This window comes from Bradysia coprophila, chromosome IV, assembly GCF_014529535.1.
Source record: "Bradysia coprophila strain Holo2 chromosome IV, BU_Bcop_v1, whole genome shotgun sequence".
Taxonomy (NCBI): domain Eukaryota; kingdom Metazoa; phylum Arthropoda; class Insecta; order Diptera; family Sciaridae; genus Bradysia; species Bradysia coprophila.
The window spans coordinates 5,143,715-5,165,609 of NC_050738.1; the positions used below are offsets into that span (position 1 = coordinate 5,143,715).

The following is a 21,895-nucleotide window of genomic DNA, read 5'->3' on the forward strand; positions in this document are numbered from 1 at the left end:
CTTATGGTGTGCCAAGGCTTCCTAAAGTTTTCCTCTGCACACTAGTTACTTTACAGTTTCTTAACTCACAAAAGCTTTCAAATGTGAGCAGCAAAAATCTTTTTAAATTCCTTCCTAATTTACAGCACAAGTTTTCTCTGATGATAAGATAATGAGACTATTAGACCAATAGGAGGTTACGCCATTGCTCGAATATATTTCTTTTGTCGAGTTTGAAGTTTGTGAGTCCATTAAAATCATAGATTTACATTCGAGATGACATGGTGGCGCTGATGCTAATCTCTGGAGTGCATGACTTTTTATTCGAAATTTGTAAAGAAGTTTTACAGTCAGGGGTAGTGAAGTTTCAGCATGAATTTGCTTCAGCTGTTGATCCACTACCACTCACGTGTGTGTAACAGCTTCAACCGTATACAAAATTTTGATTGTATGTGTGGATCAGCTGAAAAACAGCTGAAGAAAATTCATGATGAAACTTCACTGCCTCTGACTGTAATAATTGCAAGACATTTTAGAACATTAAAAAAAGAATAAATATTTTGAATAGTAAGCCCTGTTCGACTGTAACTCTATGAAATTGTAAATGACTCAGTACATTGTCCCGCTATTTATAAATTTATGGGATAGTTTATAGTGAATAGACGCTGTTCAGAATCCAGGATAAGGATGATGGTCAGTAAAATATAATTAATTCGTCTTCCCGAACCTAGTCTTCCGGAGACTGGCTTAATGTTAAAAGAAACAAGGTAAATCAAGAGAATCGCGTACGATGTTTTGTTCGATCAATGAATTGTAGTGGAGACTGATCCAACTTGCTTGATTAAATAAAACAAATTGAAATGTGACTCTTACGATAGCTCAATTGACTCGTAGCTGAGCTGAGGCAGGAAAATGCAATGAAGGCTTTACAGAGACGGTCCATTAAGCATGATTTATAGTCATCAACCGCGCTCCAGCTCTCCGTTACAAATATCGGTGCGCAGTAAACATATCTTGTGTAAATATTGAATTGTAATTTAAGCAAAGTTGTTAAATTTCAAAGATACCAATACCAATAAAACCACACGATTAATGATCAAGGTATAGAGTGTTTAAGTGAGAGAGATGGCGAAATAACAACCTATTGTTCCATCTCTGGTCTTCTGTCAGATTCTTTTGTATTATAGATGACAGCATACCCCGAGTTGGTTTTCCATCTCGCACTACTTATACAACACTAATCATCGTCAAATGGAATCTAAACAAGGGCATTTACGCCTTCATTTACATTTTCTTACACATTATTTTCAGTTCAAAGGCTGAATCCTGTCGTCATTCTCACATTCGACATAGTGTATATTATGTCACTAGGAACAAAAAGGTGCGTTTTTGACCCAGGTGGTGAAAACACTCAAAAATGTAGCGAAGCTCCACCTGGGCGAAATACACACGTTTTTATTACTAGTGACATAATGTACGACTACATCTCAGAATTCGCAAGGCTGTATACTTGTAGAGGTCATGCTGATGTAGATACGAGGGTGGCACACAAAAAATTTGACAGTTTTATACATTTTCGTAGTAGGTTGATCCTTAAATTTGACAACTTCATAGTAGATGAAGTCTTTTTTATGTGTTCCCGCGTATCTAATAAAAAGGCGATCTGCGTGACCTCCTCAAGTATACAGCTTTGAGAATATGCACTTTTTGTGGGTAAACATGAACCGAAAAATAAGTTTGATTTTGAAGGGGAGGTCGTTGTGACCGTCGATGTTGTGGGGCTCGATAAATAAATTTCAACGCTTCATTGGGGATATCCATAAATCACGTCAGCACTAGAGGCGATATTTTTTGGACTCCAGTGTGAAAAGCACGGGCCGTGAAAAGGTGAATTTTCTTCTGTTCTACGGAAAAGAGGGTTTAAAAATTCGAAAAAAAAACTGCTAACATGATTTATAGATGTACAATTATGAGAATACTTAAAAAATAACTGATATCGTTAATGGTGACACATTCTGCGCAACGCAAAAGTGTTATCAACAAAAAGTTGACCCAAGAAATGTTAGAAAGAAAATTATACAAAAAAGCCCAAGTTGGGTCATTAGAATCGAAGGGGGAAGTCAAAAAGTTGTTGTAAATATGTCCCTTTTGGAAAATTTGGCAATCGTAAAATTTTGTATTTGAAACAATCTGGAATTAAGCTGTTCAAGCTGCTGATTACCTTTCTTGAATAGCTTTAGTCCGAGATTAATATTAAATACAGTAATATTGCAATGCTCCAATGTGCAATGGTTACCTGAATGATATGGATGCCAATAGCTAGGAAATGGTTTAAATTAGTTAAAGAAGCGATTTTCATTCTGCTTACGAGACGCTAGAAACTTCTGTAATTCTCTCATTTCTGAGAAAATACTCATTGTGAGAAAGAAAAATTAGACACATAGAAGCTATTTCCCTCTCAGCTTTGATGATATTGAGAAACGTTGTTAGTTATATTGCTGGTTGAAAATATTTACTCTCAGTTGCACTCTCCACAATTTAATTCAATGACAAGGTAATTATAAGTTAATATAATATTATTTACATCAAAATAAATAATTAAATAAATACACAAAACAGTTGATGAAGTCAATAGTGCATCGGAAAAATTAGAAGAAGAGCAAAAAACGAACAAAGGCACTTTATAACATCACTAACATTGAAATCGATTTCTATATCGTCTAACTTACACCTAGTGCGTGTTCTGAGATTCGTTATAAAATTGCATTTCGTTGCAACGCGTTGATACAATTGGGGAACTGTAAACTGTGCAGGCTATTCAGTTGGCAATTAATATGATTACGAAATTGTGCCGGATTTGTTTCTCTTGTGTGTTGCTGTTGTTACATTTAACTGCGTCGGTGAATGGTTATAAAATTTTAGGCGTTTTTCCTTGTCCGTCACGATCTCACTATGCTATTGGACATGCACTGATGAATGGTCTAGCCGACGATGGACACGAAGTAACATTCGTCAGTCCGTTTCCGCTGAACAAACCGATAAAAAATTGCACTGAAATTCTACTCGAACATTCATGGGCTGGCTACAAACGAGGTATATGTTCATTTCATTTGAGCCACATATGCCAGCGACATGCAATCTTCTAACCGCAACCTTAAATTTATTGAGAACAAACCTTAGAGTAATTATACCTAGAGAGGAAGTTTGTACGACGAAATGTGGTCCCAACATCAGTTTGTATAAGATCCACATTTCGTATAATTTTACACCAATACATGTATGCGTTCGCTTTTGATAGTTCAATTTGCCCTCTTAATTAAGAGGGCAAACACACATACCAATACAAATTTCGTATTTGATGTTGGGACCACATATTTTATGTAATTTTGTTCGAAATTTCCTCTCTAGGTATAATTACTCTTAGGAACAAACTGTTGGTATTTTCAAGTTCACTCTTTCTTCTACAGATTTCATGAAAGGAAATTTATTGGAGGTCAACAATGTCCACTTCTGGGATTCATTTTTGAACGTTCTTGATTATGGCACAAAACTAACTGGATGGGCAACGACTAGTGAAAATCTTAAGGAATTGATTCGTAGCGATAAAACGTTTGATGTAATTATCATAGAATTGATTTATGGCGAAGCACTTCTCGGACTGGGACACCACTTCAATGCACCAGTTATAGCAACGTCCTCATTCGGTGCATATAAGTGGACAACGGATGTTGTAGCTTCGCCCGTATTCTCGTCATTCATGCCGAACACAAACAACGGTTACACCGATCGCATGAATTTCTGGCAACGAATGTACAATTCGGCTAGCTATTGGTTTGATGACATTGTGATGCCACTGTTGTCAACGTCGGTACAACAACGGTATCTTCACGACCTGTTTCCGAATGCAAAGAACATGCCAACAATTGCAGAGCTGAAACGAAACGTATCACTCGTACTTTTAAATACACACTGGACAGTTGGAACGGCAAGACCGTATCGACCGTATCCACCGAATATGATCGAAGTCGGTGGCATGCACATCGATCGGGAAATTCAGCCATTGCCACCGAATATCCAGAGATTTCTGGATGATGCTGGACGACATGGTGCAATTTATTTGGCACTCGGCTCGTGCATAGAGTTCTCAAAACTTTCTAATGATAAGAAGGACGCAATAATCAATGCCCTTGCCGAGTATCCGCAAATGCGAATTATTATCAAAAGTGAAGAGATGATTACGATTCCGTCACATAAACCAACGGATATTCTAATTGGACCGTGGTTCTTGCAACAATCAATTTTAGCTCATTCTTCAGTAAAACTGTTCATCACACACGGTGGCATGCTTAGTACATTAGAAGCGGTACATTATGCTAAGCCTGTTATCGGTATACCAATTGTTTTCGATGAATATCTAAATTCGGCTGTAGCTCAACAGAACCGATATGGCATTAGTATAACATTTGAGCAATTAACAGAACACAGACTGCGAACGGCCCTAAGAGACATTATTTCGAATGCAAGGTAGGTGATGAGACGCATATGGATGAAAATTCGGTCAGAGATGATCCTTATAGACCCATCTTACTTTGCAGCTACACCGAAAACGCAAGAATTATATCCGATCGATACAGAGACCAATTGAGACCACCGTTAGAAACGGCCATCCACTGGGTGAAACACATTGCGAAAAACAAAGGAGCACCACAAATGCGAATGGTTGCAGTCGATTTACCGTTTACTGTCTTATACAATTTGGACGTTTGGGCTTTCATCCTATGTGTCATTGGTATGGGATCATATCTTATTCAGTGTGTAATGCGATCGAGTTTTCGGTATCTATCTACTGATCGATCATCAGGCGAAGCAAAATTAAAGCGAAATTGATGAGAAAATGTTTCTAGTGGTCCATTATCCCCAAAAAACCGCTTTACAGACTATAGTCCGATGACAAAAACTAAAAGCTGAAAATTTTCGGATAGAGCGCGGTAAATTAGACATAAAAGCTTTGAGTGACTTCTACTCTATACGGTCCACGTATCATAATAAGATGAAAGAAGTTTAGAAAAGATAACTTAACCTCCCGATGTTTGATTTTCAGATAAAATTAGAAAGCTTTTTTTAGTGATGGTGAGCTTAGACTAATCATACACAGCAACTGCTACTTCGTACGTCTGGTCCCGACACAGTTTGAATAGATGCACATTTCGTACAATTTTCACTAACACATGTTGGCGTTGAAAATTTGGATCATTCTAGCAGGCACATTAAGTTTTTGGGGCTTTCCCACCAATTTAATGGGGGAAAACTCACACTATCAAATTTTACGTATTTCATGTAGGGACCACAAGTTTTACGCACTGTTCCAACGCACTTCAAGCATGAGTGGTACCCTAAATAGGGTACTGAAACTTGACAGTATGTCACACAACTTTATAACACTGTAAAAATCATTTCATACAAAATAGTACTCTATTTGGCGGCTGTCGACTATGATCACCTGTGCTTGAAGTGCGTTGACTGTTTCTAATTTCTTTTCTAGGTGTGATGCTGAGAATGGTCTGATGTACCTAATAATCTAAAATTTTCAGTTTTTTTTATTTTTTGCCACCTGAAGTAGTTCTGGCTCATTTTTCAGGGTTTTTTTTGTGTCTATTGCCTGGACCACTTAAATTATTAGTGAATCGGTCTCATTCGAATGAACAATAAAATTTCAGTCACTCCTCAAATTTGGTTTTAAATAAACGAAATATTAGTAGCCGAAAGCTCTACCAAGTGTATAATATAGGGAATAGGGATGGGAGGCGTTCAAAATTATCGATAATATCAATCGAAAGAAATTATCGATAATCGATTAATCATATCGTTATCGATAATTTAATAATTATCGATAATTATCGATAATTATCGATAATTATCAAAATATCGAAATTCGATAATTATCAAAATATCGATATTTTGATATTTATCTGAAAATTCATGATAATATACCGATATATCAGAATATATCGATAAATATCGGATTTTCGGACCGAAATATCGATATATCGAATTATCGATATCTTGATAATTATCCAAATATCAATAATTATCAAAATATCAATAATTATCGATTATCGATATTTTTTTGATAATTTTCGATAAAAAAAAGTCGATAATTATCGATTATCGATAATTGATAATTATCGATAATCATTTTCATTATCGACCATGCCTAATAGAGAAATGCAGCTTGGAAGCTAAAGCTAAAATGTAATAGACGTTCGTATGCTTTCGTGTGCTTAATACATTAATTAGCGATCAATTTTTTTTTGAGCCAACTTCACAGCCATAACATTTCATGGATATTTCACAAGAGTGAAGGTATATCACCTGAAAATAGGGCGCAAAGAATGAAGTTACTGAAAAAAATGGTGGCGCTTCTACAGGCCAACCGAGGTTTCCTAAAGGGAAATGCAGCTCGGAAACTAAAGCTCAAATGTGATAGATTTATGTACATTACGTACGTCAGTCCAAATATTTATTTTGTGGAGTGGGTACATGTACGTGATTAGGCAAGGTAATAGTATTCTTGCTTGTAAGTATGTTGTTTTGGCAAGGGTGAGCTTTGCGGAAAAAGCCTAAGGCGAGCGGAGTAATCACACAAAAGCCAAAACTAGTTATTTACGTATCTGTGGTGGACGGAAATTGCCTACAATCAACCAACCACAACAAGGCGTAAAAAAGAAATATTTTTTTTTTTGTATTTTTGTGAACCAACTTCACTGCTATGACATTTCATGGATATTTACATTTACCGTAGTGAAATTTTACTGTAGGTATATGTTAGTACAAATTTCCCAAAGTACACAGCCTTGCAAATTTCCAACACAAAATTATGGGCATTTCAGCGTTCTATGCAACCTGTTGACATAAAGTCACCTTGGTTGTGACGTATATTCTAGTACAGACACTTGTTGCCTTGTTTACAAAATCAAATCAAATGAGTCGGCGTCCCAGCCGTTATCTTAGAACCTCTCTGAATGAGTAATGAAAACAGATTGTAGTCTTCTTGTCATTGTTGTGTGACATTAAATGCTTGCTACGTAAACTGGGTTTTTACTTGTGAATGAGTCAATTCATAACTTACTCGACGCTACTCATCAGTAATAGGTAATTATGAGATTAGACAGCTGTTAGAACTATTAATTTTGTGGATTAATACGGCCTTAAGATAATCAATGTACAATACACAGTGTCCTCTTTTGAATCATAACAAATCGAAGAATGTTTTCTGTTATCAGAGCCTTATCATCAACTTGAAAACAATCGGACAGCCGATATTATTTATACTCTCAGTACATCAAGCGATTTTTCTATTTATTTAGAAAATGGCATTCACCCGTAGAACAGAAGTCAGACACATATCACAAGCGGAATTGATTAAAATCGCGGAAATATTGAATGTACCGTCTAGCAGCCCGGCCTGGAAAAAGGTGATGCAAATTGTGCCTTCCGAATTGATAGATCATGAACAATTGAACGATTGCAAACCGAAGTACAATATCCAAAACATCAGGTAATTATCGAACGAGTTTACAGATCATTAGAGACTGAGTGAATGCTATAATTGTGCCCATTCCACAACAGATCAATAGAAAAAGCTGGGGGAAGACTTAAGAATTCTGCATACATATTCCTTGAAGAATGGATGACTTCTGGCAAAATTCGACCCACACTCAGTCACCTATTACAGCTGCTTGTAAAGTCTGAACTATGGCGAGCCGCAGAGTACGTAGCAATCAATTTGTTGAGCGGTAAGTCTTGAATCAAATCCCCTCTCTGCTCAGAATCGATAATTATTCATTTCATATCGTTGTTCAGAAGCACCACCTCAGCGACCAACGACAGGACCTGCCGCAAAAATAGACATTTCTTTGCCAGACGACTTGGGCGGTATTGATAACGAACTGTTGAACGGAAACTATCCGAATACATCGGAGATTATGGATTTGAATCGGTGCCTTGAAGCTGCCAGTAAAAACATTGCGAGCAAGCAAATATTTGACCGTTCGTTGATGCCGGATCGCCCCATAAGCGAACAGGATTTGATACGTATGGCAACCGCGCCGCAATTGAGTCAAGATGTTGCTTCAACGCCAGTCCAGACAACGAATCACTTAACTCGCAGACCGGAACATCGAGACAGTCAGATACAATTGTCACATGTAAATTCCGAAGATTCGCAATCCAATACCGGTGACATTCCGAACTTATCAATTTTCAATGTTGCCGATGGTACTGCAAGTGGGCAACCGGAATGCGCAGCCAGAAATGTTCCGTACTTCTCACAGATCACGGATCGATCGCAGTCAACGTCCGGCAGTGCCATGTCGAGGGTGTATTCAAATGATGAAGGTGAAAATTCTACCGGAAATGTTCCACATTTGTCAGAATTAATGGGACAGCTCAACAATCAAACGAATTGCTCAGCGTCAGCTATAAATCCTATGGATCGAATTTCGTCTGTTCCAACATTAACCAGTTTACCGAATTTTTCGCAATTATTGAATCAGTCGCAGTCGTTAGATAATCGGGGAAAGAAACAAAATTCAACCGATCACCATGAGTCGCCAAACGGAAATATTCCACATTTTTCACAATTACTTAGTCAGTCGCATCCAACATCTGATAATTTAACGTCAGAACAGAATTCCAACGATACACAAGAATGTTTTGATGGAAATGTTCCACATTTGTCACAATTACTGAGTCAGTCGCATCCAACTTCCGATAATTTACCGCAGGAACAGAATTCAACCGATGAAGGAGAATCTTTTGAAGCAAATGTGCCACATTTGTCACAATTAGTAAATCAGTCAATTGATGGATCGGGAGCATGAATATATCTAGTTTTTAATGACCATCGAGATCAAATAACTGACAAACTTAAAATAGAAATATTTCACATTAAAAGTAAGCGTTTGAAGGAAGTGCTTTGCATTGTTTTTTTTTTGGCACCTTCCGACAGCGATAACTCAAAAAATTTAAGTTTACTTTTTGAAGCTATCCTTTTGATAGATATTCTCTATTGAAATACCTTAACAATGGCACATCACTAGAAAACATTTACTCTGAAATCAACTCCGCAACGTCTTTGAATGTCATTGTTTTCCTGTTTTCCCGCACCTACATACATCCATGTGATTTTTCGACATAAAGTTGCTTTGACATTACTTATCTACCATATATTATATCGATGCTAATATCAGATTCCCAGGATTCTCAGTTGAGATGCGATATAAATTGCAGGGAGCCCACTCAAAATTCGGCCTCCTTTTTAAGGAATAAAGGAGGATATTTCGATAATTTAAGGAGAATTTCAGGAGTTTTAAAATATGAGATTTTGGATTAAATTTGATGAATTCGAAATTCTTTTGACTTTCCAAAGTCATATAAAGGGGTGTTAGGGAATCTCGCGCCGCGTCATTCACAATGACTCACAAAGTGACATCTTCCTTATACAAAATGTGTCAAAATGTGAATTATTGTGAATGACGCGGCGCGAGATTCCTAGCAGCCTATAAAGGATATATGAAGTAGATTTTTTGGTGTTTCTAAGAGAATATTCTTTGGAAAATATTTTCCGAATTTTTTACAAATATTTTATCGAAGATTTTTCCAAAAAAGTAACTTAATTTTTTGCCTTTTTTTTATTTTATCTTCTTGCTACTTGTAATGCCCGAATTTAAAATCATCTGTGCCTTGGCCACTGACGATTTATCTAATTTACATTCGCTAACTACAGCTGACGAAGTGTTGTTACCATCATCAATTAACTTTTCGGCGACTTTTAACTTTAAAGTCTCATCTCCAATTTCAGCTTCGATGCTTTAAATTTTGGCCTCTTTCTTATGCTTTTCGTTTTTGTCTGACTCGTTTTGTATCGATTTTGCTAATAACGTCTTTCGCTCGTTTTCTACATCTAAATGCAAAAAATATCTTTTACAGGCCGACGAGCAGAGGTCTAACAATTTTCGAATAATTGGAAAATCTTCCACTTTATCGTAGAAATACAAAGTATTCTAACTATCCGAATAGCCGCAATCGTTTCTTCTAAGAGCTGCTCCTTGAAATTTCGGGAAACACAAATTTATTTACGCTAAATCCTCGCTCAGGATCAGCATTCCTCCACTCGCGGAATGTTGAAAACCGACACATTTTCTGTTTCTGTGTTTTACTTGAGTTTCTGATTTCCCCATATAAAAATGCATGCAAAATTCACAAAAAAACCAGTAAAACATAGAACAGAAAATATCATATCAAAATATTGATTAATTTATTTTAAGATAAGCGAAAAAGACTGCTCAAATTGCACAGAACAGAAAATGTGTCGGTTTTCCAAATTCCGTGAGTGTATGATTGAGGAATAAATACGCATTGGCTAACTTAACCAGATGGCCAAACTTTCCTCAAACACGATACACACCAGACGAAAGTTAACAATTGATTGACAATAAATGACTAGGCCCCACCTAATGGGTGGGTCAGGTCAGGTTTGGAAATCCGTTAAGAATTACTCAAGTTGTCGTGTTATCAAGCGACAAGACAACAATTCTTTTGGGAATTCCTTAGAGATCACCCGTGCATTATAGCCCATCTTCGAACTTAACTTCAGGAATTTAATTCCCCGTCGAATAAAAAAAAGTTCTTGGAAGTCCGTTGAGGATTGCTCAAGTTATCGTGTTATCAAGCGACAAGACAAAAATTGTTTTAAGAATATCTCAAAGATCTCCCGCCCGTTATAGCCCATCTTCGAACTTGACCTCAGGAATGTAATTCCCCGTCGAACAAAAAAAAGTTTTTGGAAATATATTGAAAATTACTCGAGTTATCGTGTTATCAAGCGACAAGACAAAAATTCTTTTAGGAATATCTCAGAGATCACCCGTCCGTTATAACCCATCTATGAACTTAACCTCAGGAATTTAATTACCCGTCGAATAAAAAAAAGTTTTTGGAAATCCATTGAGAATTAATCGAGTTATCGTGTTATCAAGGAATGAACAAAGTGTGACAAACATTTTCTGTATTTAAGGTTTTTGGTCATACATTCATGTATTTTCAATCATAGTAGTGAAGTGTGACAAACATTTTAGAGTGTTTATCATCCGTAAGACCCATGACTTTCAGTCAAGGGAATTAAGTTGCCAGCAGCATTAACACAATCGATGAAAAGAACAATTGAAGCAATAGGGTTTTGCAAGTACCTTTTTGCACTATAGATCTCATTTGTTGAATTATTTAGGTTTCATGAGCTTTTTTTGGTGAAGTAAGCGAGGAACGGTTTTGAATATATATGGTTCCACAGTCAGAATTAAAATGTTAGATGTTTTAACTAAAGTGAAACTAAAAATAAGGAGTTTGAGGAGATTAAGGAGGTTTCAGGAGGATTTTTGAAAATCAAGGAGATTTAAGGAATCAAGGAGGAGTGGGCTCCCTGAAATTGAAAGCCATGTTTATGTGTTTCTGGTTGTAGTTATATTTTAGAGCGATTATAATTTAACATCTTTTGAAGATTTTTTCTCTTTGTTCCATGCAAAAACTATTTATTGTTTGATTGTATGAATAAAATAATTAATAATTTTTACCGTAAATACAAACTAAATGTTTTTTTGATTTTAATTAATTTTTTTTGTACATTTTTTCATAGAGCTATATTATACAGACAGGATTCTGGGTTCTTTTTTTTAGTTTTATTATAATAATTTTTTGTTATTTAAATCTTTTTATAATTTTAGATTTTTATTTATTTCTCGCTTAGAATAGTGTTGCATTATTTATAGTTTTTTTTTTAAAACAATTCACCTAGATTTCATTTCAATTTAATCTAATTAGTTTCGCCTTAAACACTAAACATTTTTAACGGATCATATTTACAGGAGGAAAGAACATCATAGTTATAACTGTCTAGGAATTATAAGTTCCATCGATTTACATCCATCTATTAATTTCACGTGTAATATTGGCGTTTTACGATATAGGGCGTAGATTCTCATGCCTTTCGTGGCTTAAACAATTCGTAACTTGACAGTTTTTTTTTGGATTTTATACACGCAACTGTCAAGTTACGAATATTAATGAGTTACGAAAATGCGAGAATCATCGTCCAGAATATCATCCAAACATATAACTTCAGCGCTTTGATATTATGACGAAGAATGAAGTTGCATTTTGAATTCACCAATGGCATTCGTCAACAACGATGGAAGTTATAATTCCATATCAGTAAATTTATTACGCAAACATTATCTAGTCTATGCACTTATCAATGCAAACATTTTTATTTATTTAGAATTTTAGAATATCCAATTTATCGGTCGTGTTCAAAAAGCTTTTAGGGTCGTGCGCGGTGCTTCAACATAGAAAGTTAAAAAATAAAATAAAATGTCAACGAAACAAAATGCAATTATAATCTTTGCATTGACTCTTGTTGTACGTTTTTGGGTTGGAAAATTCTTCGTCAATGTTGTTGGGATAATTTTCCAGCCCATAAAAGTACCTGCACTACAACGCCATCATACACCGAACGATCTCTTATTCTCGGTCGATCGTATGTGAAGTACCGCCTTCAACGAGTTGCTAAACATTGATACCATCAGTGCCGGTCCTATGGGCGTTCGGTCGATTCCCGTAGGGCCTTTTAATTTGTACAATTTTCTTCATACAACACCCGAAGAGCTTTTTGAGCCAGTCCGGCACTGATACCATTTGCTTTAGAATTTTTAATGGTGAGAAATGTAATGTAAACACCACACAAATCGACACTTTTTTGGTCCCTTTTTCAAGATTATTCTTTAATATTTGAAAGCTAAAAATGATGAAGCCTTCAGAAGGTAAACAAATGAAACCTATGCCATGCCACAAGACTAGCACAGCAGTTGATTTAGTTTGGTTTTATTCGTACGCAATTTTACTCAACAAAGCAAAACTAATTTTGACAGCATGTCCAATTTATCTCCCTAGGGAAACACCACTTTTACCCAGTGGGATAAGTAAAGTTTAATGAATTATAATGCATTTGTAAGAAAAGTGAATTTTCAAAGAAATAAATTTTATGTAAAACCCAACTATTAAAAGAGTTTCTCTATCTTATGATTCAAATATTAAGGAAATACTTTCAAATACTTTCGCCAACGAAAGTAGACGACGTCATCAGATATGTTTTCAGTGAATATAAACGTTTTTGTGCTTCGAAAACTTTGCTAAAGTTTTCCTCTGCACACTAGTTACTTTACAGTTTCTTAACTCACAAAAGCTTTCAAATGCGAGCAGCAAAAATCTTTTTAAATTCCTTCCTAATTTACAGCACAAGTTTTCTCTGAAGAGTTTGCTTTCTAATGTGGAGACATTCTGATAAGATAATGAAACTATTAGACCAATAGGAGGTTACGCCATTGCTCGAAGATATTTCTTTTGTCGAGTTTGAAGTTTGTGAGTCCATAAAAATCATAGAGTTACATTCGAGATGACATGGTGGCGCTGATGCTAATCTCTGGAGTGCATGACTTTTTATTCGAAATTTGTAAAGAAGTTTTACAGTCAGGGGTAGTGAAGTTTCAGCATGAATTTGCTTCAGCTGTTGATCCACTACCACTCACGTGTGTGTAACAGCTTCAACCATATAAAAAGTTTTGATTGTATGTGTGGATCAGCTAAAAAACAGCTGAAGAAAATTCATGATGAAACTTCACTGCCTCTGACTGTAATAATTGTAAGACATTTTTTAGAATATTAATAAAAGAATAAATATTTTGAATAGTAAGTCAGTCCTGCTCGACTGTAACTCTATGAAATTGTAAATGACTCAGATCATTTTCCCACTATGAATTTATGGGATAGTTTATAGCGAATAGACGTTGTTCAGAATCCAGGATAAGGATGATGGTCAGTAAAATAAAATTAATTCGTCTTCCCGAACCTAGTCTTCCGGAGACTGGCTTTATGTTAAAAGAAACAAGGTGAATCAAGAGAATCGCGTACGATGTTTTGTTCGATCAATGAATTGTAGTGGAAACTGATCCAACTTGCTTGATTAAATAAAACAAATTGAAATGTGACCGAAAAACATTTTTTTTTCCCTTTCAAAATAACTGCATTTTGGAAGCACAGGTAGTGGAGCGTGATTATTCAAACTCTTTTTTCTAATTGTTCTTCGTAAAATGAAGTAAATTTAAATTTAAAAACCAATTTCTCATACTGCTACTAGTGCAATTGTTGTTTCTCTTTCAACTTCTTGCTTAAAGAGTGCACAATAGTCACGTACCAAAAGAAAAAAAAAAACTAAAATGAAATCGATTACCGATTGGCCGACTGTCCTCGAAGAACCATTTGTCACGAAACATTCGATCATCGCATAAAGAGAAAAATTTAATTAAAAAAAAATTCACCAAACTAGTGACACCATCCAATGAGCGCTAAACCGATCCACAATTTGTCCATTTTTATTGTTGAATCTGTTGCGGTGTCTGTTCAACACGACCGAATTTTTGGAATTTTTCCCATTCACCTGTATTATAGTCCAATTTGATAAACGTTTCCACTCGCATCACCGAAAAACTGTTATTGGACGCCGTTTTCACTTTCTCCTCCGAATCACTGAGCTTTATCACGATACAATTGTCCGCACTGGGCATCGGATTTTCACGACAACCGGCCATAAAACTGAGAATTAACGCTTTGTCGCGACGCGTCACGCGATTCGCTCGTCGGAACATTTCATGGGCTTTGTTGGCATGATCGTGACTTAAACTAAGTCCCACTCGCTGTTGCTGCGGTTGGATTTGTTGTTGCTGCTGCTGTTGTTGTTGTTGTTGCTGCTGCTGCTGTTGTTGAGGCTGTTGCTGCTGGATTATTGTTGCTGGCTGATTCTGAATTATAATTTGTTGGGGCTGAATCTGTCGAATTTGTACTTGTCTCATTTGTTGTTCGGGCTGTGCTGTAATGATCGTTCGGTGGATTTGCTGTTGTTGACCTTGCTGTTGCACCGTCTGTGTTTGTACGAGCTGTGGTTGCTGTCCGGGCCGTTGAATTAACGTCAATCCTTGTGGTAACATGCTAACGCCGCCTTGCTGATTAGTCACAAGAACCTAAAAGTGAAACGAAGAAGCTTACAGATCTGATGGCCGTAGATTGTCATTTCGATTTTCTCTGGTAGCAATTTCTTCTACCGAACGGCAAAGTTGATTTGATTTGATTGTTCACATACCTGAGGCATTGCTTGCCGAATAATAGTTGTTCCCTGTTGCTGAGGCTGTTGTTGTATGTGAATCGTTTGCTGTTGTGACTGCTGTTGCTGATTTATCAACTGTAATTTGAGTTAGTATGTTAGTCGATTACAGCAATTTACATAGAAACTCCCACCATCCCAGCTATTTTGGACGCGATAGATTGAATGTTTCTGGTTTGTGAAACCTACACATTTAACGTAATCACAACACCTTAACAGTTGGTTACACTTGCCTGTGGTATATTTTGTTGATTCGCCGGCGTTATAACGACTGGTTGCACATTTTGCGTGTAACTGCTAGTCGGCACCAATGCCGGTATTTGTTGTTGATTCGACGATGTTTGATTATTCGTCGATGTTTTTATCAAACTGGGTGGATTCGACACAATTGTCATGTTGTTGGTATTGTTTCCCAGATTCAGACCGGTCAAATTGCTCAGCGGAACTTGCTGGAACGTTGTCTTTCCGTCAGCGCCAATCGTTCGTAGAATAAACGTTTTCTGCGTTTGTACATTCGGATTGGCTAGAATGATTGTGTTGCCTCCCTTCACATTCGGTGACATAACGACCTGCAGGGAAAAGGGAAAATTGAATTGTGATTGAGTGATAGAGGGTTCGAGTCACAGATTCTTCGTTTTATCTTCATTAGAAGGAACAAAGTTGTGTTCAACATTGTGAATTGCACAAAACATTTCATTTTTGCTCAACATCAAAAGCTCAGAGACAGAGGCACACACAATCGGACATACCTGCGAATATTTTGGTGCATTCGACACCTGAATTTGTTGCTGTTGCTGCGGTTGTTGCTGTTGAATAATTTGCTGCTGTTGAATTTGTATCTGCTGCGGCTGCTGGTTGTTTGCTTGGCTGTTTGACGTCGTAATGTACGAAATATTCGAGGCATTTGTCGTCTGGATTTGATTCTGTCGGCCGGCTATCGAAACATTCCGGATGTTCAGAATGGTTGGTTGCTGCGTCGGTATCAGCGGCGGAATATTTTGGATGGTCGTTCGTTGTGCATTGGCCATTTGAATGGTCGGTGCGGTCTTGATTTGAACGATTTTCGTTGCGCCGATTTGATGAGGAATTTGAATTTGTTGTGGTTGTTGCTGCGCCGATTGCGTAATAATCTGTTGTTGACCGATGGACGATGAATTCGAGGACAGAGCAGTCAGTGTGGGCATGGCCGTGCTCACTGACACAGGCAACGATGAAATCACCGATTGAACGTTAATTTTTTGCTTGGCAACATTCGATTGATTGTAGGCGGCTAGTGGTGGTGTAATATAGGATTGTGTTGATGCTGGCTGTTGCTGGGACTGCTGTTGTTGCGTTACCAGTGTTACATTTTGGTTCTGTTGCACTATTCTAGGAGACTCTTGTTTGATTGAATTGACAACGTTTGACACTATGGTTGGGCTGGAGTTCGATAGCGAAGTCTTATTGGAATTGGGCGATTTCATGGTGAATACAATTTGGTTATTGTTGTTCGTGGAAGGACTAATATTTTCGGTTTGATTGGCAAACACTGTTGTTGTAGTCGTAGTGGGCGTCGATATACTTTCCACTTTTATCACCTCATTCTTTATCGTCACACCGTCCGTCTTAACGTTATCGGTTTTCACAAATTGAATTGTCGATGCGGTCGCATTTGTAGCCGCTGAAGTTGTCGTAGTTGGTGCTTCCTTGATGACGGATGCAGGCGTAGCGGGCTGAGTATAAATTGTCGAAGCAGTAAGACCAGCTGCGTAGTCCGGTGTCGTTGTAACCGGTACAGGTTCTTGTTTAACCGGAGGATTGGCGGCAGCTTCTAATGCTCGCTTTTGTTGATCTTCCAGCTCCTGTTGTCGTTTCCGTTTTTTCGCGGCCGCATAGCCCAGGGGTTGATCGGCAATATCCAGAAGCTTTATACCGCCATCCTTTCGGCCGGCCGGTGTTCTACTCATGTTCGGACGATTTTGTCCTTGAGATGATGTAGGTGTTCGAAAGCCACTTGAAGGTACGCGAGACGGAATGCCCTTTAACGGGGTTGTGTCAGTCATTTTGCGAGGCATTCCACGGGATCTAAAATAATTTTTAAAAAAATGGAAAATTATTGACATCCGGTAATGCGATCGAGTAGTTTCGCCGAATACTAACCTCAATGGTATTGTTGGCGCTGACGTTTTCTTTATGGACTGGGCATCCATGCACTTTTGTAACAGTTCCGTTTTTAATGCAGCACTTTTTGGTTTCTTTTTTATAGTAAAATGTTTCACCGGCGGCGCCTGTTGACCGACAACCGATATCAATGCCGCCTTATTCAAATATTGACACTCCAATGGCAACATTCCGATATCACTGTGCTTATTAATTAGTTTCCGCAAATCGTTCACCATGTCACTAAATATCGGTCGCGTTTCCTCATAGTCACTGATTTCCGTATTCAACGAACCGGTATTGGGAAACGTTTTTATTGTCTCGGCTATCATTGACACCCACAATTCGGAATCAAGACCAGCAATTTCTATGATTTCCTCCAATTCATTCTTCCATTCTTCTACAAGGCGTCGCGGTATATGGAAAAAGCTAAGCAACAATTTCAGTTTCACTTGCGTCTGCAAATCGGGAAAACAGTCTTTTATATTCCGCAGCACTTCCTTATTTAATTGTGAACATATTGAACCGCTCGTCCATGAATCGTTTGATGTGCCAAGTTTGTTATGCAGCCACAGAGACGTATCGCTTATACACGCCATTTTGAAGGCAAAAAAAAGAAACAGAAATCTGGCGAAAAATGAATTATTTCCAAGAAATCGTTTCTTTCATTTTTTTTTGCTGCAACGAATTCTAGCGGGCTGTGTCCCGCGAATTTATTTACGAATTTTTGGGGTTTTTTCAATAAATTTTTTAATGTTTTTCAGTAAATTTTTAGTAAAAATTTCACTTTGAATTGTAGTTTTCAAGAAGACGTGTGACACTTCGAACACAACTTTTTCGTTTTTGTTAGGTTGAAATTCCATATACAAACTGAATGATACCGATAACACCGGTAATACCTTTCAGATTACCAAAAATACCACAAATGTACCAAAATGTTTTCAAACCAGTGGCGCTACATTAACGTGTCATAATTAACGTCCATTTCATGTTCTCCAAATTTATTAATTAAAATCTAATTCTTTTTGTAAAAGAAACTTAGGTAAAAGTTGTATAACCTGCAATTTTGATTACCTGCCGAAAACCCAGTCAAATGAATCGACAACCATTTCAAATGCAAATATTATAGTCCGGGGGCCACAGAACATCATATGTTCATGAAAGGGGAGGAGAATGTGTTGATTGATCTTGATAGAGTTCCATATGCTGAATACGAAAAGTCCGGGTGCCAGGATAGGTTCGTTGTCATTTTCCAGGAAAAAAAGGGGGAAGTCCAAAATGCAGAGTTGCAGTTTTGAATTTTTTTTCACCATTTACGACAAAATATGTAATGAAATTAAGTATGAAATTCACATGGAACTAAATTTTCTATGCCCCTAGGATTTTTTTTTCGGATGTTTCAAACCACTTAGGGTGGTTCAAAATTGTGACCAAAGTCAAAAAATGTTTTGAACTCACGCTTCATCACTCCTTTGAAGTAGTTTTCGCACTGAAAAATTGTTTTAAACAAGAATTTAGTTCTAGAATATTGTTCCTTGGTAAATTTTCTGGAGCCATTTGTTTGCAGGTGTATAGGGTGTCCCAAAAAAATATAATGAAAAACGTCAGAATTTTCAACGCAAATTATTGAGTAAGTGTGTATGAATTGTGGTAAACTAAAGCAAATTAAATTACATTAATTTTTTAAATATTGGACATTTAGGGTGGACCGAAAAAAGCAGTTTGTTAAACTTTTGTGTATTTTTTTTTCTATTTTTCTTGTGTAACGAAAGCGAATTTTGACAATCAACTTTTTCTAATATAATTAACTTTGGAACTTGCAACAAATACGGCAAGCTAAACTATTTCTTTTACAGCAACGTGTTTTTCTTGTGGATTTCAAATAGATTTACAGATTTTTGGAGAATATAATTGGAAATTCCAGATCATAGGAATTGTTCTATTCAATTGGCGAAACTAATGACAGTACCCAGTTCACTTTGACTATTTTGTGTGCTAACGTAGCTATATAACCTCGCAAGAGTGGAATATTTTTTAAATTCCAGAGAAATCAACATAAAATTTTAAAAGTTTTTGATAGAGTTTAGTGATTTTACTTTGCTCTACTTCAAATAAAAACATTTTCTGGTTAAATACTTAATGCTTAGTTTCCTCTTACCAAAAAAAGTACTCCGTGTGAGAGACAAAATTGAATTTTTTCAATTTTTCTTTGTTTATTTGACAGATTGCTCTCTCACGGCTCTCTAACGGCTCTCTCACGGAGTACTTTTTTTGAGTGGAATGGGCACTTAAAGCTGTTAAAAAAACTTCTTAGTTAGAATTTTCAGTTCATTCGTTTTCTTAACAAGGAATTCAAAATTTACCACGTTACGCGAAATTTGCTGTGTTTAGTTAGTACACAAAATGGTGGTATGCGATTACACTGCCAGTCAAAATTTTGATCTATTAATTACCAAAGACGTATAGATACGTTTAACGAATATTATCTAGTAGATCAGCCGGTAATACTTCATAAGAATTGGTAATTTACGTGGTAACCGTGGTAACAGACATTGCCAGTGCATACACGGAAATTCAACTTGACAAAAAAAAAATTAAATGGTTCAAATGGCAACTGAAATATAACTTGAAAAGAATGATTGTGTTTGCACTTTGTGGAGAAAAAGTGAAAAATTGAACGATAAACGTCATCGCTGTTATTGTTTAAAATTGGTGTTGCCATATTGCACAAAACTGAACGATTCAGCACGGTGTGACGATGTAAACATTACGAAACTTGGTGGGCTTTCTTTGAAATAGTTTAATAGATGCAGATACGATTTCATTAAACATATATTCCATCAGTGCACCTATGTCTTAATGTTTTGCACGAAGACAGTAGTGCAAAACATTAAGGTGAAACGATCGGTTTTAATGTTTTGCCCCATTGTCTTCGTGCAAAACATTAAAAGAAATCGATATATTTAATCGATACCATCAAAAGATGATACCAGAAAGTAATTTGTCTTCTATACATTTTTTTTGATTCAATTGTAACGAGCATTATATACACTTTTTCGTCATTTGTTAAAACTCTTTGTTTGGTTTTTTGTGCTATATCTCTCACATACAGCCTTTGTGGATCTCTCACATCCGACAATTTGTTTTTCGGTAATTTTAGTGACAATAAATAAATTGTTACTAAAACCGCGTATCGAAAGCAAAATGTATGACCCTGCCAGTCACGCTTAATGGAATTGATGGTATTACTTTTGAACAATTCTTGATATACAATTATTTGAAAAGCAGCGAAATTTGATGGAATTTCATGAAATTGATTAGTAGAGGTGGTGATGAAGTAGTGATTTAACATGTATTTTTAACGATCTTGACTTACGGTATGTGAGTTTTGTTTATTTGAAACATTTTCGAAGGAAGTAGAGAAAGCGAAAACTAAGAAAATTCACACTGATTTTTCTGTAACATTAACTTGTCACTTACTAATTTTTGTAAATATTTTTTTATTGTTAACACGTAGGGGATAATGCTCGAGCAGGCACTTTAGGCACGCCGGAAAGTGCTAAGGGGGTCAGGGAATACCTCCAAATAAATTTCTAAAAATCAAAAGTCAAATTTTTGATTTTTAGAAATTTATTTGGAGGTATTCCTTGACTCCCTTAGCACTTTCCGGTGTGCCTAAAGTTGACAAGTCGCAATAACCGGCAACGTGTTAAATCAACCAGGAGCCACATAAAGAAGTCACAAAATCTAAGATAATATTGACATTTTATTGTTCAAAATTAGGAGCACTCGAAATACTATTTCGAATCGGCTTCATTCTCGCGATTGCGTTTACGCTGTTGTCTGTGACGTAATGTAATTTCCAAAAATTTCAGATACGATTCATCAGACTCCTCGGATTCCTCACACTTTTTCTGACCGGTACATTTAGCGCTCGTTTCGTCCTCGTCCGCTGATTCAATCTCATCGTAATCTGTACAATTTCCTTGCAGTTTTTCCTTCAGTTTCTGAATTTCTGCATCCCGATTAATTGCCAAATTCTTCCAGTATTGAATCCGATGTTGATATTGCAGCCTTATCATTGTTTCATATGTCTTTGCCCACATTTGTGCCACAGCCATTTGATTTTGTTTTAAGTTACAATCGGCATCTGTTGCATTGTATTCCGAATTTACGCTTGTGTTGGTCATTTTTCGCATTTCATGAATGGGATATTGAACTTTTTGCTTCTTCTTTTTACGATTTCGGCGTTTGTTTTTCGATTTAACTTTCATTACACTCGAAGCTGGCTTATTGGTGCTGCTGTTGGTAAGTTGTTTTGAATGGGATGGCATCGTTCTTGTTATTTTATCAATGAAAATATAATTTTGTTTACATGTTTACACAACACAAGGGTACTACAGAGTGTGTACGCATAACAAAAGTCAAAACATTTTGTCAATGAAATTGATAGTTGAATGAAAATGTAGTTGAATGCGTTGAATGGAACAATGAAATACCAAATTCAAA

The 21,895-nt window shown here is 36.6% G+C and overlaps 4 protein-coding genes across 5 annotated transcripts; 2 read left to right on the plus strand and 2 right to left on the minus strand.

Moving 5' to 3' along the window:
- The first annotated feature begins 2,602 nt into the window (after positions 1–2,602).
- LOC119066681 (UDP-glucosyltransferase 2-like) lies at positions 2,603–5,701 on the plus strand. Its single transcript, XM_037169273.1, has 3 exons — positions 2,603–3,072; positions 3,447–4,503; positions 4,575–5,701. Exons 1-3 carry the CDS (start codon positions 2,814–2,816, stop codon positions 4,864–4,866), a joined length of 1,608 nt encoding a protein of 535 aa, XP_037025168.1. The 5' UTR covers positions 2,603–2,813; the 3' UTR covers positions 4,867–5,701.
- A 1,306-nt stretch (positions 5,702–7,007) lies between these two features.
- Positions 7,008–8,951, plus strand: LOC119066682 (protein Tube-like). 2 transcript variants are annotated; one of them, XM_037169275.1, is made up of 5 exons: positions 7,008–7,131; positions 7,347–7,537; positions 7,609–7,775; positions 7,843–8,745; positions 8,776–8,951. In XM_037169275.1, exons 2-5 carry the CDS (start codon positions 7,350–7,352, stop codon positions 8,859–8,861), a joined length of 1,344 nt encoding a protein of 447 aa, XP_037025170.1. In that variant the 5' UTR covers positions 7,008–7,131; positions 7,347–7,349; the 3' UTR covers positions 8,862–8,951. The 2 variants fall into 2 exon arrangements, with proteins under 2 accessions (XP_037025170.1, XP_037025169.1); XM_037169274.1 differs by having other exon boundaries at positions 7,843–8,951.
- Positions 8,952–14,101: 5,150 nt separating this feature from the next.
- On the minus strand, positions 14,102–18,222 carry LOC119066683 (negative elongation factor A). The gene is made up of 5 exons (XM_037169276.1): positions 17,387–18,222; positions 15,997–17,311; positions 15,481–15,816; positions 15,227–15,325; positions 14,102–15,107 (listed from the first exon to the last, which is right to left on the minus strand). Exons 1-5 carry the CDS (start codon positions 17,983–17,985, stop codon positions 14,463–14,465), a joined length of 2,994 nt encoding a protein of 997 aa, XP_037025171.1. The 5' UTR covers positions 17,986–18,222; the 3' UTR covers positions 14,102–14,462.
- Positions 18,223–21,110: 2,888 nt separating this feature from the next.
- LOC119066689 lies at positions 21,111–21,803 on the minus strand. The gene has a single exon (XM_037169282.1). It carries the CDS (start codon positions 21,718–21,720, stop codon positions 21,184–21,186), a length of 537 nt encoding a protein of 178 aa, XP_037025177.1. The 5' UTR covers positions 21,721–21,803; the 3' UTR covers positions 21,111–21,183.
- Positions 21,804–21,895: the final 92 nt, after the last annotated feature.

Coding starts and splice junctions, on each gene's coding strand:
- LOC119066681 (XM_037169273.1), top strand. CDS start 2,814: ATGATTACGAAATTGTGCCGGATTTGTTTCTCTTGTGTGTTGCTGTTG. Junction 3,073..3,446: donor ATGGGCTGGCTACAAACGAG/GTATATGTTCAT, acceptor TTTCTTCTACAG/ATTTCATGAAAGGAAATTTA. Junction 4,504..4,574: donor GACATTATTTCGAATGCAAG/GTAGGTGATGAG, acceptor CTTACTTTGCAG/CTACACCGAAAACGCAAGAA.
- LOC119066683 (XM_037169276.1), bottom strand. CDS start 17,985: ATGGCGTGTATAAGCGATACGTCTCTGTGGCTGCATAACAAACTTGGC. Junction 15,326..15,480: donor ATCAACAAAATATACCACAG/GCAAGTGTAACC, acceptor CTCAAATTACAG/TTGATAAATCAGCAACAGCA. Junction 15,108..15,226: donor TTCGGCAAGCAATGCCTCAG/GTATGTGAACAA, acceptor TTTCACTTTTAG/GTTCTTGTGACTAATCAGCA.
- LOC119066689 (XM_037169282.1), bottom strand. CDS start 21,720: ATGCCATCCCATTCAAAACAACTTACCAACAGCAGCACCAATAAGCCA.
- LOC119066682 (XM_037169274.1), top strand. CDS start 7,350: ATGGCATTCACCCGTAGAACAGAAGTCAGACACATATCACAAGCGGAA. Junction 7,538..7,608: donor TACAATATCCAAAACATCAG/GTAATTATCGAA, acceptor ATTCCACAACAG/ATCAATAGAAAAAGCTGGGG. Junction 7,776..7,842: donor AGCAATCAATTTGTTGAGCG/GTAAGTCTTGAA, acceptor ATCGTTGTTCAG/AAGCACCACCTCAGCGACCA.